The sequence below is a fragment of the Grus americana genome, chromosome 5, assembly GCF_028858705.1.
Source record: "Grus americana isolate bGruAme1 chromosome 5, bGruAme1.mat, whole genome shotgun sequence".
Taxonomy (NCBI): domain Eukaryota; kingdom Metazoa; phylum Chordata; class Aves; order Gruiformes; family Gruidae; genus Grus; species Grus americana.
Window position 1 is genome coordinate 43,467,155 of NC_072856.1, and position 17,084 is coordinate 43,484,238.

The window sequence follows — 17,084 nt, forward strand, 5'->3', positions numbered from 1 at the left end:
GAAAGTGAAACCCTGCCCTCTCTTTGTCCGGTATGTAATCTGGTATCTTTGGAGTATGAGAGAAAAGGCTTTTAGCTCCAGAGGTATGCCTAGCTGCCTTGTTTCCCCTCCCCACCTTCTTCCTTTACCCTGCACAATAACCAGGCATGGCCTAGCACTTAGCCAGACGCATTGGATATGCAAACATTTACAGACAAACCTCATGCCTCCTTTATACTGCAGAACAGACTGCACCTACTTGCTTTTAACCATGTGTGTTCTTGCCTATTAAACCACCTTGCACAATTGGAAATACAATTTCACGGGAATGGGATACTGTTCAAATTGGGGCTTCTGCTCTTTTTGACACAGACTGCCTCTGTGGGCTGGCAAAATCTAAGGGCCCAGTGCTCTGCTTTCATGATTAATCAAAACCAGTCAGGGAAAAATCGTCAGTCTAAAAGATCGGAGAAGATCTAGCTCTCGACCACTGTGCTCCTGTGTTTGGAGTATCAACTAGTGAGAAGGGGTCAATCAGCAAACCCAGTTTTAAGCTACCCTTATCCTTTTAGACTTCTAGGGTCACGCAAGTCTCTTCCCATCTCGTGCTATTGGCCTTTTAGGGTCTGTTCTTTACAGCCCCTGCACAGCACAGGAGAAGAAAGTAACTGGAATTTGACATGCTTGGGCTATGTCTCGACTAGTTGAGAGCATTTATACTGGAGAGACTCTAACCTGCCTTTTAAGGTGACTTTACATTGGTACAGAATAGTCATAGTGAAACCGAAAAAATCACGTTAGAAAGAATAGGACAAGCTTTAAGAAACACTTCCAAAGGTTTTACAGTTCTGGCAATTGCAAGGTTGCATTTGGCTTGTTCACAAATAAAGTAATTGCAGAAACCAGCAGTTATTTGGATCTGCAATCATCTGATATGTACGTGTAAATAATTTCTTTAGACACATATTTAGACAAATCCATCTATGATACTATTAGATGATGCTATTATCAAAAGAAATCATTCAAAGATGGAAGAGATTTTGATGATTTCTGGTACACTGTTTCATTTATTTGACTGATCCTTACTACATTTTGTCAAGAAACTGAAAAACAGGAAGAGAAAGCAAGAACAAAAGCAATATAGACATGACAGAGGGAAAATTACCTGGACCAAGCCTCATGATCTTGGGAACCAAGCCTTTGTACAGAGCCAGAAATCTGCAGCAGAAGAAAAAACAAACAAAACATTTCAAACAATATTCTTGCTCTAAAAGAAGAATGGAATTTTAGCATGTGTTTGTTAAAATGCTGGCAGAGCACTTAGAAGCAATTATTTGAAATTACACATGTTCAATAGCAGGCCGTATCTGGATTTTAACATTTTACAGAGGCAGATCAGATGAAGAGAAAAAGTTAATCAATGTTCAGTCACAAAAGCTACGTTGTGAGCCTAGCCAATCAGAAATATGACTTTAATCAGTGAGATGGTTTTACTTTCAAGACAAGTCTGTTAACAACAGCTGCATACATGGACAAAATGACTGCTATAATTGAATATCAAAGCTACAGCTCAGTCTCCACTTGAGAAATATTTTTAAAAGTTGGAAAATGTTATTGCCACAAGGATCTGTCCCCAATTTAATTATTTCAGCAGTCATTTTAAAGGTACAGAGATCTGTAGAATTACAATTAGATTAAATTGGGAAATATTCTGTTTTCTGTTGATATTTTCCTTTTACAAAATGAAGAGTTGAAAAAAATTATACATGAGGTATACGAAGCATTTTTTTGTGGTACATAAATTTTGACAACCCAATAATAATCTTGCAAGTCTTGTAAAATTTCACATGGAGTAGGAGGCTATCTCCTGGTAATTCTTAAATACATTTTCAAAATGTTACGTTGTGCTCTTTTGATATCTAAGTTCAGGGTGGCTTAATGGTCCTCGTCAAATCTGAAATATAACAACATGGTTTTATGGACCCATATGAACTAAAACAGAGGTCTGGACATTTATTAAAATAAGAATGTTTTACCCTTCCTCTTTATAGACTGTTGCCATAGTTTTAAAACAGGTTCTGTACTTGATCTCTCCGGGAACTGGCTGTGGTCCTTGAATCCTACTTTTTGCAACATCAAAAGGAATGTTAATAATTGAGGCTATTGTTCCTGAGACTAGCCCAATTCCAAATTTCCTCAAAAACTCCAAATTTGGATCCTACAAAAAAAAGAGAGAGAGAAAGAAAGAAAGAATAAAAAGGGAAACGGAAGGACCTATGCAGGTTAAGCACTATAAAATAATATGTATTTAATCAGAAAACTCACACAACACAACACACTCGTGTTATTTTAGCGGAACACATTAGGATTTCCTATGCTGGAACTTGTTTTCTTGACAATCCTATTGGCTATGTTTTTACACATGGTCTAAATTGCTGAAGTACACATTTCCTCACACAGGATTTATAAACACAGTTCATAAAGAAAGACTGGTATGGCATATGGGGATGATTTGTATAATTGGGCTTCACAATGTACTTAGTATTACTGTATCAAAACAGGAGAAATCCAAGCACACTATTAGCTAATTGGCCAGAATATTTTACAAATGACAGCAACTTCCACCATGAAGCCTACTAAAACGCTCATTTGTGTGTTGGACCCCCAAATGCTAAATTAAATAAAGGCTAATCTCAGTCTGCAGCCATTCCCCTCCAGGTTTTTTACATTTATTTTCACATGTAGCTGATCCACTGTACTGAGAAGTGCTAGCTTCCTGTTATTAACAATCCAACTCGGCGCAACTGCAAAGAGCCTCCACGTTCTGCGCATTATAAATGGTGGTAACTCACTCAGCTAATTGGCTGAAGAATTTACAACAGATTGTTTCCGAACCCTACTATACATTCACGGTAAAAGTTAGAAACAGGTTAGAAGTGCATCTAAAACCTTCTTTGCTCACTCACAGTTCACAGTCCAATGGGGTTTTATTTGATCTTTTAGAAAGACCTCCTACCTTGGTATTTTCTGTGACATCAAAGAACTCAGAATTTATCTGGGAGTCAAAGTCCCTTGAAGCAAGTCTAATCCTCTTTTTCTGTGTAGTGGAAATCACGGAGAAGTGTGTTCCAGTGCATTTCCTAGGCATGTTTTTGGTTTTTTTTTTTGCTATTGGTCTTCAACAGCAAGGACACTTTTTTACTATAGCAGACTCTATGTACGTATGCAGTTCCATTTTTTTCAGGAAGGTACTTCATCAGTAAAATAACAGATGATCTTGCCATGTTATAACATCAGCACAATATTAAAATGAAAGAGTGTGTTCTTTGTTTTCTAAACCTGTACATTTGTGACTGAGAAAAGGAACAATGGAGAAGTTTTCCTTTCCGGATTAGCAACAAGGAACATAAATTAAAACTTCCATAATATGCATTGGACGAAGTCCATACAGGTGTTTAGAAAGAAATGTCAAAATCAACAGAGCCTTTTATTACTTGCAGAAAAACTCAACACCTTGATTTCACAAAACATGAAACATACTGGTAATATCTTTTAACATTTGAATGCCTTGCGGTACATAAAGAATTGCAAAATTTTATTAGCAAAAACATTAGTAGCAAATTTCTGTTTATTCTGTACATACTGACAGTGGTTTAAATGGAAAAAAAAAGAAGAAATAAAGCCAATGTTTCTGGTACCCAGAGAAGAAAAAAAGGACCTCTTTTGAAGTTCGAGGGGCAGCAGTGTGGCAGCCTGGTTCCAGCAAGGTGCCTACCCAGCTCCAGGCAGCAGGCGCATGATTACACCCACACCTGAGAGCTAAGTACTATTCCAGATTGTACTGACCTCCTCAAACCAGACTGCGGCGAGGAGGCTACCACCACTCTGTTGATTTTTCATAGTCTAGAATGGTCTGAAGTATTTTTGTCTTGCAATTTGGCGCAAGGACGCTTTCTTCCATAGTGCCAAGCACAGTGGGCTGCCCTCTGGGCTAGGCAACATGGGTCAGGCAAAAATATTTACTTGTTAAACATTGAATTGAAAGTCTTGCAGCTCCTGACAAAGCCTTTATATTTGAATGATTGACTATTTTCGTATTTTCATGAATTCCCAATGCCAGCATTGTCTGCTTTATGTCTGAAAGTGCCACAGAGGATACAGTGGGTGTCCAATCAAGTGAACATCTATTAAAACCTGACGCTGCACTAATACAACTAAAGGGAAATTAAAACAAATTGTTTTATTTCTATTCCAGTATTTGTGACACAAAAAAAGTTGAAAGGCAGCATTTTGCCCATTTGCAAAACCGGATTCTAACCAAATGTGCTATGGTATACACTAGCTTTGCTATGTAACTTGATTTTTTATTATATGTCTCACGGGAAAGGTTTTTCTATGTCATTCACCACTGTAATACCTGGGTCATTTCATGCATATAACAGATTCAAAATAAATTTTGCTGTTAAAGATAATTAAAAAGTTATTTTTTTCTAAAAGCATAGCTTAGTGGCATTTTACTGTGCTAATGCTTCCAACTGAAAAATAGAGATTTCCAAACATGATTTATACCTCTGTCTACAACGCTTACATGAACAAAGGAACATTGGCTGTCTATCAAGTAGGTGCAAGTTCGTGCTATCAGGAAACAGTGTCTTTCTCTTAATACTGAAATTTGTCCTTTTCCTACTCCATGGACAATGCCAAAATATTCCTAACAGTCTAGGATCCTGTGAAAGGAGACATAAGGATAAGGTATCTGTCTAGTGCTAATGCTGCAACTGGCTAGCTGAGGCAGTTATCATCATGTTATTGTCACTAACTTCTGCACCAGGCAGTTCACTGAGCAAATATAATATGTTTCATATGTCGTACATTAGAAAAAAAGATTCTGACAAGCTCCTCTTGCATTCACAAATGGCAGAACCACAGGAAAAACATACATGAATTCTGTTTTTGAGCAAAGGCGATTTTTCTGTAGTATGAGCAGAACATATAGAACAGAAACTTGATTTTAGATGGTGCCACACCACAGTACAGTATACCACAAGGAACTGAAATACCAATTTGCTTATTCACAATGGAATAACTTTGCCGTGGTTGGATAATGTAATCTGTGATCATCTCACCTTTTTCACTACACTTTTCACAATCACATGTCCTGTACACCTGAGTCCCTGCCTCGTGAGAACCAGCAGCCATTAAAAATAAAGCGAGAAGTAGGCATTACTAATAAATGCCATATCTATGTATGTCCTGCCGGATTTCCCTGCTTTCTTTGGTAGAAAAAAATTTGAAATGTTATCTCTCTGCGTTTTATACTTCATTACTCTTATCATAACATTTTTAAATAAGTGGAGACTCCAGAAGTTCCTCCTGCATTGTATGCTGCTTAATTCCTTCTTTTATGTTCCACAATTTCTAGTAACAGAAAATTCTAGCCGTAAATCTAGCACATACACACTTAGATACAAGAGTGTCACCCACTGGAGACAGTTTTTTCCAGTTTCAGTCTCCAAAGGCCTGGGCTTTCCTTTCCCTACCACTTCTTTCACTTGTTTATTTGCTGGGCACTTTGTCAAAACCTCTGTTTAAATTTTTGATCTCAGTCAAAAGCTTCCAGACTTTCTTCATCTGAACTGAAGGAAGGAGGTCACTTAATAAGCAGTATAGATATTAATCCAGCAATGAAATAACCCTTTGGTAAAGGCATGTTTGCTTGGAACTCAGTTAATTTGATTTTTTTCAGAATGACTGAAAAATCATTTTAGCATAGATAATGACTCACCATATTAGATATATTTGTACTGATTTAGACACCTGTCTTAGGTGCAATGCGAGGGTTCAAAGGTAGGACACCACACTCGCATATGCAGTGGAGAGGAGTAGGTACCTTCAAAGGAACAGCCCCAAGTCCCCAAGGCCGGCTGCTTGAAGTAAGCAGAAGTAGCTAATGTGGACAGTCTACCGACATGCATAACAGTGTTTAGAAACCTGACCACAGAGACACTCAGGAATACTACTTGCTTTTCCCTTGTAAGGCCCCGTTCAGTCCGAGTAAGAGTGGCAGAATGTGTCGCAAAGGGACTTATAATTTAACCCTGTTTTTAAGCAAAAAAAAAAAAAAAAAAAATCAACAAAATCAAAAGATCAATAAATATTAATTAGTCTAAGTGAAGCTATTTTTAGAAGTTTGTTTGTTTCAATATTTGCCTGTTAGTCTTGAGATCTTCTAACTTTTTTTTTCTTTCCAGTTGAGGGAGGTACACATCTTATGAGAAAGAATACTTTTACATGTTTTAGTACTTCTGAGCACCTCATAGATAAGTTCACTATAAAAGATTAATGCTTACTGGATAAGGAGAATGCCAATTCCTGACAATTTGCATGAAGAATAAATAATAATAATAGAATAATGTTTGAAGTTGGGAATTGCAAAGTAGTCTATTGACGTTAGCCCGAAATTGATACTTAGAGTGGAACATTTGCATTAAGTTTCTTAAACTCCTTTGAAAATGTTAGTCATAATATTAGTTTTATAGATGAGTTACGCTTGGCACAAAAGTGGCAAAAGTGATTTGAAATGACCACTAAATTTAAATATGTTTGCTCAAGGTCGCATAACGGGTCAGCAGAGAAGCCAGGAATGGAGCTGAGAGGCTTTGCGCTGTATGCTGCACATTCCGCCTCCCTGTGCATGACAAGGGAGACTTTCAAAGACAAGGCTTTGGTTTGGCCAACTCTGGTTCTGCCCAGTATACCTAGGAATTACGGGACTGAAGAGGGAGACGGGCCAGGAGTAAGATGTAGAGTGGCTTCTTGGCCCTTTTGGCTAAGGCAAAGTGTAATAGCATCGGAACTCCTGTGGCAAGCTAAGAGGTGCCACAAGACCTGACCTACATTGACTACAATCGAATGTTTGGCAGCAAAACAGGCTGTAAGGAACTGCTTTAGCCAGCCTGATAATTGGTTTTAACCACTAAAAGGAGCTTCCTTTGGCAACAGACAGTGGAAGAAAACAACATGTGGGTCTGAGGAAGGGGAGCTCCCAAGACAGGGGAGAAAAGGTTTATTTGGAGAGAGGCAAGGTGGGAGATCACTCTCAGGAGAGCAACAAGGAACAGATGAAAAACTCAAACGAGTTGCATTAAACACAGACACTGAGCCAGAACCCAGAGGAGAGACAGGATCTGGATCTTCCTGCTGAGTGCTGGAGGAGAGCTGGGAAGAAAGGCTGTCAAATTCTACTCTCGGAGAGGGAGAGGCTGGTACAGATGTGATCAGGTGGTTTGGAGGTGTGTAAACTCCTGGCAGAAATCAGCGGTAAGGAGGAGAAAATGATGTAGACTCACTGCAAGGCTCCAGAAAGGGTGAAAATGAAAAGATGAAAGTGAGTCTTATCAATGTTCTGATAACATCATGCTTTGATTCTTTTAAAGAATACTCACAATTTTTGTTTGTGACTTAATCAAGATTTGACCACAGCTTAAGGAACAGCTTCATAGTTTTATTGACCCTGAACTTCTGTCCATCTCATGCATTTACATAGTAAACTCCTTACTGTAAACTATAGCTTGCTGTCTGATTAGTAGAATGATGGTCTGATCTTTGTCAAGATGCATAGGAAATGCTGAAATTATAACTACAATAAACATATTGATGAACAGGAAAGGCATTCCAAAATGCATAGTCACAGCTGTAATTTGTTTGAATTGAATGTGCTTTTTCACACTGGTATTACCTCAGATTCCTCCTTGAGTGCAACCTCATTGCAGCAGACATTTATTTAAGTTTTTAAAATCCACCTGTCAGATGTCTGACAGTATAAGAAGATGAATGACAGCCACTAGGATAAATGTCCTGGCCAGTCTCCAGAGTGACACGGCTGTCTGCTGAGCAAGGTATACATTTTCAAACAGTCTGCAAGCCTCTCAGTGATTTGTTTTTCTCACAATAAAATTTCCTGATAAAATTATTAATCTTACTTCAGATTTACAAGTAGCATTATTATCTAGTATTTACTCTTTTGCTATAACCTTTTGGACCATAGGGCAAGGTTAGGACTTCATTTAGTCCTAAACCAAATATTTGCATCAAAGAACTTTTGATGTAAACAAAAAACCAGGAGACAACAGAAAACGTGGTCACCAAATACAAAACGTACAGAATTCTGGAGACTCAGCTCTCCCACACAGAGTTGGTCTACACAGATGATCAGACCGTTCATAAAGCGTTGGGGTTACAAGCAGGTCACCTTTTCATGGCATCCTTTAGACATTAACTATGCAGAAAAGGGCGCCCAGAAATGGGTATCTTATTGCTTACCTCTGCAGCCAGTACCCTTTTCTGCACTATCCATCTTCAGTATCAGTTATATAGTAATTTATGAAACGGAAAAAAAAGAGTAGCCCCATGAATACCAGAACTAAAAAAGTTTGATGTCTTATGGGTTCTTGTGACTGATTGATACTGACGTCTGGAAAGGTGCAAGCTCAGACTAAAGCTTACACGGGCTTTTCCCCATGGAATTCGGTGTTTAATAAGGCATAAGTTCCCACTGAAAATTTCCCTCACCTGGGACACTCCTAAGATGCACCTGTAGGATCTCTCCTCCTTTTAAACGATTGTTTCTATGTCTTGTAAGAACTTCGCCGTTTTAAGGCTGCCTCTCTGTCAGCTATGGTCAAACCTGGTTATCAGTTTCAGCATTATCCAAATTTCCACAGGAAAACAGAAAAAAATTGTTTTTTCTTCTTTGCATTTTTATTTTGACCGAAGAATCCTCTCCTGAAAATTCATATCTGTCTTGCCTACAGGAATACTGCAGTACAGGAGCAGTTGAGGTAGCAACAGATTCTCCTCCCTTGGTACATCAACTTTTGGTGATGATGACCTAGGCTGAAGTCTAAACAACACAGGCTGTCATTTCCACAGCCACAGGACACCTCAGATCGGAAAGTACTGATCAAGGGGTGGCTTACAGCACTGCCTTTTTTTGTTTCTAGCTCACAAGTCATCCTGAAACCTGAGCTTGGATGGCAGCTCTGAGGTTATTCTATTTTCCACTCTGACCCAGCCTTTTTCTAAGTCATCTTGGTTTACTATTTTTTCAACTGTGTTACACCACATGTCCTTTTCACCATCTGTTCCGACATATCACTCCTCTGTTGGCATAGATCTGAAAACAGCTAAAATAAAATTGTTGTCTACTATCTTACTTATTTGCCAAGCTGAACGGCCCATTTTAGTCTCCCATCTCTTCTTTGCCTATAGATGTTCAGGGTCCTTTCTCTGACGAAACAACACACGGCTCAGCTCCCGCTGTCTGGTGCAGCAGCCCTTTTAACAACAGGCACATCTGTAGCAGCTGGGGCAGGCAGTGCCTGACTTGAAATGAGTTTTGCAGTTGGCCACGTTTCAAAGGGAGTTTTTAACAGACAGTGGGGAAATTTCATGTCGTTAAGAAGTATGACAGCCACTTGGAGGTGGTAGTGAGCAAAGGTTTTAATGAAACTAACCTTTACCATCAAACCTAACTATGATAAAAAATTGAAGAGCGAGAGCTGCTGGAAGCCTATGAAATGTGCTATAAAAGCAGGTGCCATAAAACTGAGCCGATATAAATTTGCAGACTGATTTGATTGCTCGTGCAGATGCATAGCTGTTAATGCTCTATGGTTGATACATTAGTGGCGACTGAAACAAGTCTGGCTTATTCCATTTTCAGTAAACAGGGCATGAGGTTGGCTGTAAATGGTCTGTTTAGCAGAATAGACTGAACTTATGAAAAATTATTCATTACGAACATTTACAACCCACACATGTAATTTATATCATTTGACCACTCGACATAAAAGGTTTATTGTTTTTGGCAAAATAAGCTGCAAACATCCTTAATTGGGATGCAAATTTAATGCACAGTTTAGCACTGTTGACAGCTAAAAGGCTCATATGGACATTTCCATACATTTTTTCACTTATGTTACAGATGGTGAACAGCAGACACATAGTCAAGAGCCAAAATTATTTCAAAAGTGTAGTATTCTTATCTCACAATTTTTATATGTTTGTCAATATCACAAGACTGACTTAAAGATTTTTTTTTTTCTGGCGAAATATACAAAGTGGAAAAATTAGGTTTTGTAATGAAATCAAGTATGTGAGAAATCTTGAAAAGTTACAACCATCTAATATTTTTCATACTACCTGCAAAACAGCTTCTATCAAATTAGTTGTACAGGTTTGATAACTCTTAGCCTCTAGTACCTGCTCACTGACAGAAAAGGCTTAAGTTAAATATCACAAGGTATCGTTGAAAGCTCCTATTTTCCAGTCACTGAAGTGAAGTTCGATGCACGTAAACACCTGAGACACGCTGTTGGCTAGCGCAAGCCAGATGAGGTCTGATCTGTACCCCGTTAAATTCAGGGTAAGATTTGTTGATTTTAATGGGAGTTTGATCAGAATTATTGGCTATACCTGTATACACAGAACTGTCTATGGCAGCGATGCCAGCTGGCCTAGAGCGTCCTATTAACTTTATTAGCGCTATTAAGTGCTATTATCATTCAGAACTGCCTGCCTGCATGAGACGTGCCTATTAGGAATGGTTCCTTGTCTGTGCTAGCTCCTAAGCCGTACCCAGGAACGGTGTTGGCTGGCCTGGGCCAAAGCTGTGCCAGGGAACACTTAGCAGCACACATGACTGAGTTTCAGTGGCGCTGCTCAATTTACTAGCACAGATGTAGCCACCGTGCAAGCCACCGTGCAAGCCACTTTGCACTGGTCGAGCACAAGGCAAACCTCTCCACTTGTTTGCAGTTAATGCAATCTAATCCTGCATTGATCAAATTGTCTCTTGCTTTTGATAGTATGTACAGGACAGCTGGGCCACTGGCTGACACCATTGAAGTAATTTCTCTTTCGTTTGCTAGATGTATTTAACTCTATGTTGTAGATGTTAACAAATCTCTGTATCGTGCAAAATCTGTATAAAGGGCTAATTTCTCTCAGATCATAAAGCTCTGAATCTTTCTGATTATGTAATAATTTTTTTCCTTTTTTTTTTTAATCTGAAAGGCTGGGAAAGCATGCTTACGCCAAATGCTATTACTATTCTTCAATTGCTATGCAAGAACACTTCAGGATTTCTGTAGAAGTTGCACACAAACCTCTTTGTCCTTACCTGCACATGATTCTGAATGTTCTGGATAGTAATTATAATTTTTTCATCTTATGATCAACATAAATATTTTTACTCCTATCTTAGAATCAAGCTATGCTTGTGCCTTGAGTTTTTAGAATGTGTGATTAAAGTACATAATAAAGTATGCTTAAATACACTAAAAGAAACTTGTAGAAACCTGCGGGTTAGCTGCTCTTGAACAATTCAATTTACTGTAATGATCTGCAAATAAGAAGTGGAGCTTTTCTCCATTTACACAATGTTGCCAACAAAAATACCAGGCTACTCAGAAGTGCAGAAAAAAAGAGGTGTTACTTCATCTGGGAATAGAAACTGATCCCTTTTGATGTAAATTGCAGCTTCTTATATGAATATCACTACATATTACACCCGTGACTGTTTAACTGTCATCATCTAAAAATCACATTAGTGAAAACAGGGTTCAGTAAGTAACGTACTGGAGTCATTAATAAACCATTAGCTGTTGCTCACACCGTCATTTAGAAAGTTGCCAGTATTACCACGGTTTCCTTAGTAAAATTTCCCTTTGTTGTAAAGGGAAATGTTTCCTTTGTTATGTAAAGGAATATAAGACTATCCAATAAAATTGCTTCGAGTGAAATTACAGCTATAAAGATTTTTTTTTTTTTTTTAAACTTACGAACTACATAAGTCCCTGTGTATGACCCTGTAAGTCCTGTTTTGGGCTGGCTCCCTCCCCGATGGATAAATCTGCCCTGTCATCTTCAACACTTACTTTTGAGTAAATAGGCCGGGTACATGACCAGAATACCCTACATACTGCAGCTCTGCCATCTCCTCAAGCTTCGCCCCATGCTTTGTGAATACTGAAAGAAGTTCTAGAAACTGATTTTTCTCTTCTAAGCCAGTTTACCACAAAAAAGCGCATACATACCTAACATAAGTGTAACATACCTGTATCCTGATTCCTGCCTTTTTATGTTGCTACCATGGTATAAAGGGAAATTCATAAAAATGAGAATTCAAACATGACTACTTAATTTATACTCAGCTTTGCTTAAAAAGTGAGAAGTACAAATGCTTGGCTTGCTTCCATTAAAATGCTATAGATTTCTGCAAAACCAAGAGCTAGGTTAGTCACTATTTATTATTAAATACAACAGCTTTGCATGGAAAAAACCAGTGTTATTGCCAAACCTCTTATCTGTTTGTCTATTGCGTTGTATGAAGAACTTACTTTATTGACTGGAAGAATGTTTTTCACATTGAAGTAGAATCCAAAGTAAACCATGTTAAAAACTCCGTGACGGCCCAGTGTTGCAGTAAGACCTTTGTTGAGCCCTTGGAAGCCCAGACCATCGGTTTTAATGATCTGCCGAGCTTGAACAAAGCTAGATGGTTGCTACACAAGTTAAGCAAAAGAAGGAAGAGATCATCTTTACAAAAATAAAACAATAACCATAGCATCATTTCAATCCTGTTGACAAACACAGTGTTGCCAATTCTTTTCATTTAATCTTTTCTCACCATATTTTCCCTTTCCTATGATCATGTAAAAATCACAATTTTCATTAAAAAAAATTCCTCATTTTTCTGATTGCAGAAAAAAGATGAAAGCATGACTTGAGTACTGTAAAAGACTAAGGATCCCTAAAGCAAAGGAAAAGGTCTTAAAATAATAATTAAACCAAATAGATTTTATAGAGCAACATGTGGCTTTGAATGTGTGAATTTGGCAATAGTTTTTTTTATCATTGATTCTGTGCTGTTAAGATTACGACAGATGAAACCCTTACACAACTAGAGTATATAACAATTATTCTGGACAATGAGAAGATAAACCCACCTTCTAGTAAAAACAATGGCACAGGAACATGCATGGCGAGGGAGTGACAAAAGGGACAGAATTGGAACAGGAAATTTTTGAGCCATCGTGGCTAGGGAAGCAAGTCCTTGGGAACCACAAATTAGAGTGGCAAGGGAGGCTATAAATACTTGTGTTGAAGATCAGTTTGGAAGTTTCCAGATTCAATGTTAGGAATAGGGTTGAAAGGTGACAAAAGGCATACGTATTGTCTGGGAACCCTTCTGGATCCTCTGAGGTTCCTCATGCTTTAAGAATGCAAACCACTGCTTTAAGACACTGACTTTTGAAGGTGTTATTGGGTAGACAGCACTTTTTAAAACCAGATCACATGTTAAACTTTCTTTTTCTAGTGTTGAAAATCTTGAAAAGAAGGTGTTTTTATTTTTTTTTCTTTAGCATCCAACTGGAAATCCTGTTTTGCCCTCCTGATGAATTGTTTGACTTTAAAAGTGTAGTTAGATTTTGAAAATCAGTACATCAATTTAAATTCCAAGGTACAGATTTGGGAAATTTACTTTAGAAATCCTATTTTCAAAATAATGCCCAAAAGGCAGAGAAATCATTTTAGTCAGCCAATTTCCATTTAACGAAAGGCAGAAAGGAAGAAACTTTCTCAGAATCCATTCATATAATGATCAGTTCCTCAGACAGGATCTGCCTGACTACATACACATTTGATCTATTTTCCAATATACTGTGATACTCAGGATCAGGCGTTCCCCTTCTGAACATTTTAGATTTCTTTTTAGCAAAATTATAGAAAAGTTCCTTTCAAAAAGGAACTGAGTTGACTTGAGTTTGGCTTTCTCCAAAGCATAAAGCCAGCTCTGGGTAACCAAATATTTAATTAGAAAGGCAAAACATGACTTCCACTAGGAGGCTCAAACATGAAAATTTAGAAGAATTTTGACTACAGCGCTGTGAACACTGCTAATTTCAATACACTTAATTTGTTTATTAGCTTTCCATTTCAAAATATCACTGTGGTAGATCAACAGCATCAGCCAAATGATGCCTATTATATCTGACACAGGATATGATTGCTTCTTTAGGTGACTGACAAGTTTAGTCTTTAATACTGAGTTTCATTCTGGGTTTTTTTCATATTCGGTAACTAATATTATCCTGTTAATGCTCTGCATACATTTTACTATAGTTTAGTTTTCTAACTACCCCCAGGGATTCAGATCAGAATCTGTTCTAAAATGTTGATACCCAACATGGAATATGGTGCAGATACTAGCAATAACATCCTTTCTCATGCACAAAAAATGAGGGTTAGATCTTTAAAAATAACTAGTGGTCCTGAATAAAGTGATTTAAGCTGAATACAGCAGCTTTCAGTAGCAATGTATCCCTTGGTCTCATCTTGAATATGGATTTACTAATGCCTCAGAGGAGAAGTCTATCACTTGCTGAACACCTGAGATGGGATCCATCAGTCCAAATGTAGATACCTGCAATGTCTACATCTACATCTGAGCTACTCAAAAATACTCCCTATTTCAGTCCTTTAGCAATAAAGAGGGCTCTCCTAGACAGCACTTCACTTCATCCAAAGTAGACATCTACAATGTCAGCTGATCAAGTCATAGGTCCGTGTTTCATCACTGATGATGGAAGGACCTTAGGATGACTAATTCAGATGGAGGAATTTATTGTATAAACATCTGGAGTTTAATTCACTTCACACAACTGTTGACTTATACTTAATAGAGACCTAGTCAGTGGAATCTGGAGTCAGATTCTTCTCATCGTAAAACAGAAACTTGTATTTGTTTAATTAATCACAACTCTTAAGTCAGGTGAGAAGATTTTTATTACCACACCAGTGTCTATAGCCAGTGAATTATCCATGGCTACAGGGAAAAGAAAAAAAAAACCAAAACAAAAACCCCCAAACAACAAGGTGTTAGGCCTTCTAGCAGTTTACCTTAACAAAGAGTCACCATTATTTTTACCTGTAGCAATCCACATTACAAAAGTGACGATATGTGATTTATAGTGGCCTTCCTCTTTAAACCTATCAGCCCTAGAAAGATGATCTGGTACCAAAGAATAATTGAGCTGTCACCGTAATGTGTGAATATTTGCTTTGGGGGTGTGCAGGAGTCTGGGTGTGGATGTATGTGTTCATGCTCTTCCTTGTTCCTTTTAAACAAGATATATTTATTATTTCAATACAATAGTCAAAGAAATATGTGAACTGCATTAGGTTTCATCATATAGTATGAAAGCTACACAATGGGACAGGTACATACTTTACTTAAACCTTTTAGAAAAACAGTGCATGGTAATGAAATGAGTGTACCATTGCCTTACGCTGTATAATACAACATGCACATGCTTCTCCCAATAGGCTTGAGTTTACATGCTTTAGTGTGGAATGTTCTTTAACATATTATTAATGAGAACTTGAGATCATGGTAATGAAGTCACTGGAGTTTTCCTGACTTACAGCAAAATGTGAAATGCTAACACTTTTTAAAAAGATATATTAAAAATTGATATGTTTTTATTTAACTATCTTTGTGATTTAAGAACTTCAGACCCTTGGATTTTTTCATTAGGGCAACTAGACACTTTTATTTATATTTTAGGTGTAAACTAGGTTCCTAGTGGAGTCCCAATACTATCTTTTATAAGTTTATTTGTATGATAATATACTATTATTTGGATTTTGTGAAACTTTGCATTTAAATTAAATTCGAAGAATATTCACCTAAGGCAAAACAACTCAGAATGCTTTTGAACAGCTACATTGTGATTATTAGAGTATTCTGAAAGTCACCAAGGAAGGGATGCTGCAATTAAAGTAAGTAGTTGCAAAAAAAATTACTAACTAAAACACCCCAGACTTTGTTACAAAGTTTGCAATAGAGAAAAAAATTAAAATGTATGAAGCAAAAGGATATATTGGTCTCTTGCAACTTTACAGGAACTAGTTTGCTCAAGATATAATAATGGTGTATTTACACTCAAAGCCAGAGGTTTTATTAAGATGATAGGTTAATTGTATCTTCCCAACTGTGAGCCAGAAAGATCCAGAATATCTGCTTAGTTTACTACTGCTGGAGCAGTAGCAGTCCATAATTTTTTTTGTATCACCTTCCTGAGAGAGAGACCCTCTCACACATTGCTTTCTCCCACTCCCAGTCTCTCTCCTTCCATGACCCTAACCTTTTTACTCCTGTACTGCATTAGCTCTCTGTTTCAGTGCCTTTGCTACCCATGGACAAAAAATGTCTAGGCTGGAGACTTGGAGCAACCAAACATTTGTTTCACATGTATTGAGAATCGAATAGAAATTTGCCAAATCTTTTAAAATTTATTCTGAAAGAGAATGCTTCTCTGGACGAGTAACGGAGTAGGTACCATCTAGTCTATGACATTTGGAAATTTTGTGAGAGCGTACCTGAGGATCTTGGCCCAAACAGCTTATGTAAATGGACAGGTGATAAATGTCTTTACTGCACATCCCCCAAAAGGATTCAGTTTGTGTAGATGAGTGCTACAAGGCATGCAAGTATTAACATAGTCAAAACTTAATAGTAGAACATGCAAAAACCATGCCTTACCAGGGATTCAGCCAACCTTTTCATGCCATGCTTATGTGATTTGGTACTTCTACCATGGTACAGCTGATTTCTCAAAAGATTTTGAAAGACCTGATTTGACAATTGTTAGTCTTATTCACTGAGAAAAGAAAGAATGAATTGTGTGACTGCCTTCCTTCACTTTAACTTGGAACATTTTCTACTTTAAAATTAATTGAAGCTGGTGCATCCTAGGAACACTTGATTTTGATGAATCACTGTTTTCCAGTTTAATCTTTTTCCCCCTTTCAGCAGTACCCAGAACTGTGGACAAAGTCAGTTTTGCACACTGAAACAATATTTGAATAATAAAACTCTGAAGTGAAACAGGAATGGAAATTATCGGCGTGCTTTATTATGTCACTATTTCCCGGTTTGTGCTTATAAATGTGAAGACTATAATATAAATAATTTCATCCAAGACTCTGTAATACACCAGCTACATTTTTAACATAAAATAAACCAGCTGGACCCTGGC

General features: G+C 37.6%; 1 protein-coding gene across 4 annotated transcripts in view; it reads right to left on the minus strand.

Moving 5' to 3' along the window:
- Positions 1-17,084, minus strand: part of SLC25A21 (solute carrier family 25 member 21) — a 261,114-nt gene that overhangs the window by 3,143 nt on the left and 240,887 nt on the right. For 2 of the 4 annotated variants that reach the window (XM_054826669.1, XM_054826667.1), the window contains 3 exons: positions 12,381-12,545; positions 2,016-2,197; positions 1,145-1,197 (listed from right to left, as the gene is read on the minus strand). In XM_054826669.1, coding sequence (XP_054682644.1) covers positions 1,145-1,197; positions 2,016-2,197; positions 12,381-12,545 — 400 coding nt within the window. The remainder of the gene's footprint in view (positions 1-1,144; positions 1,198-2,015; positions 2,198-12,380; positions 12,546-17,084) is intronic. The other 2 variants (XM_054826668.1, XM_054826670.1) reach the window with 2 other exon arrangements.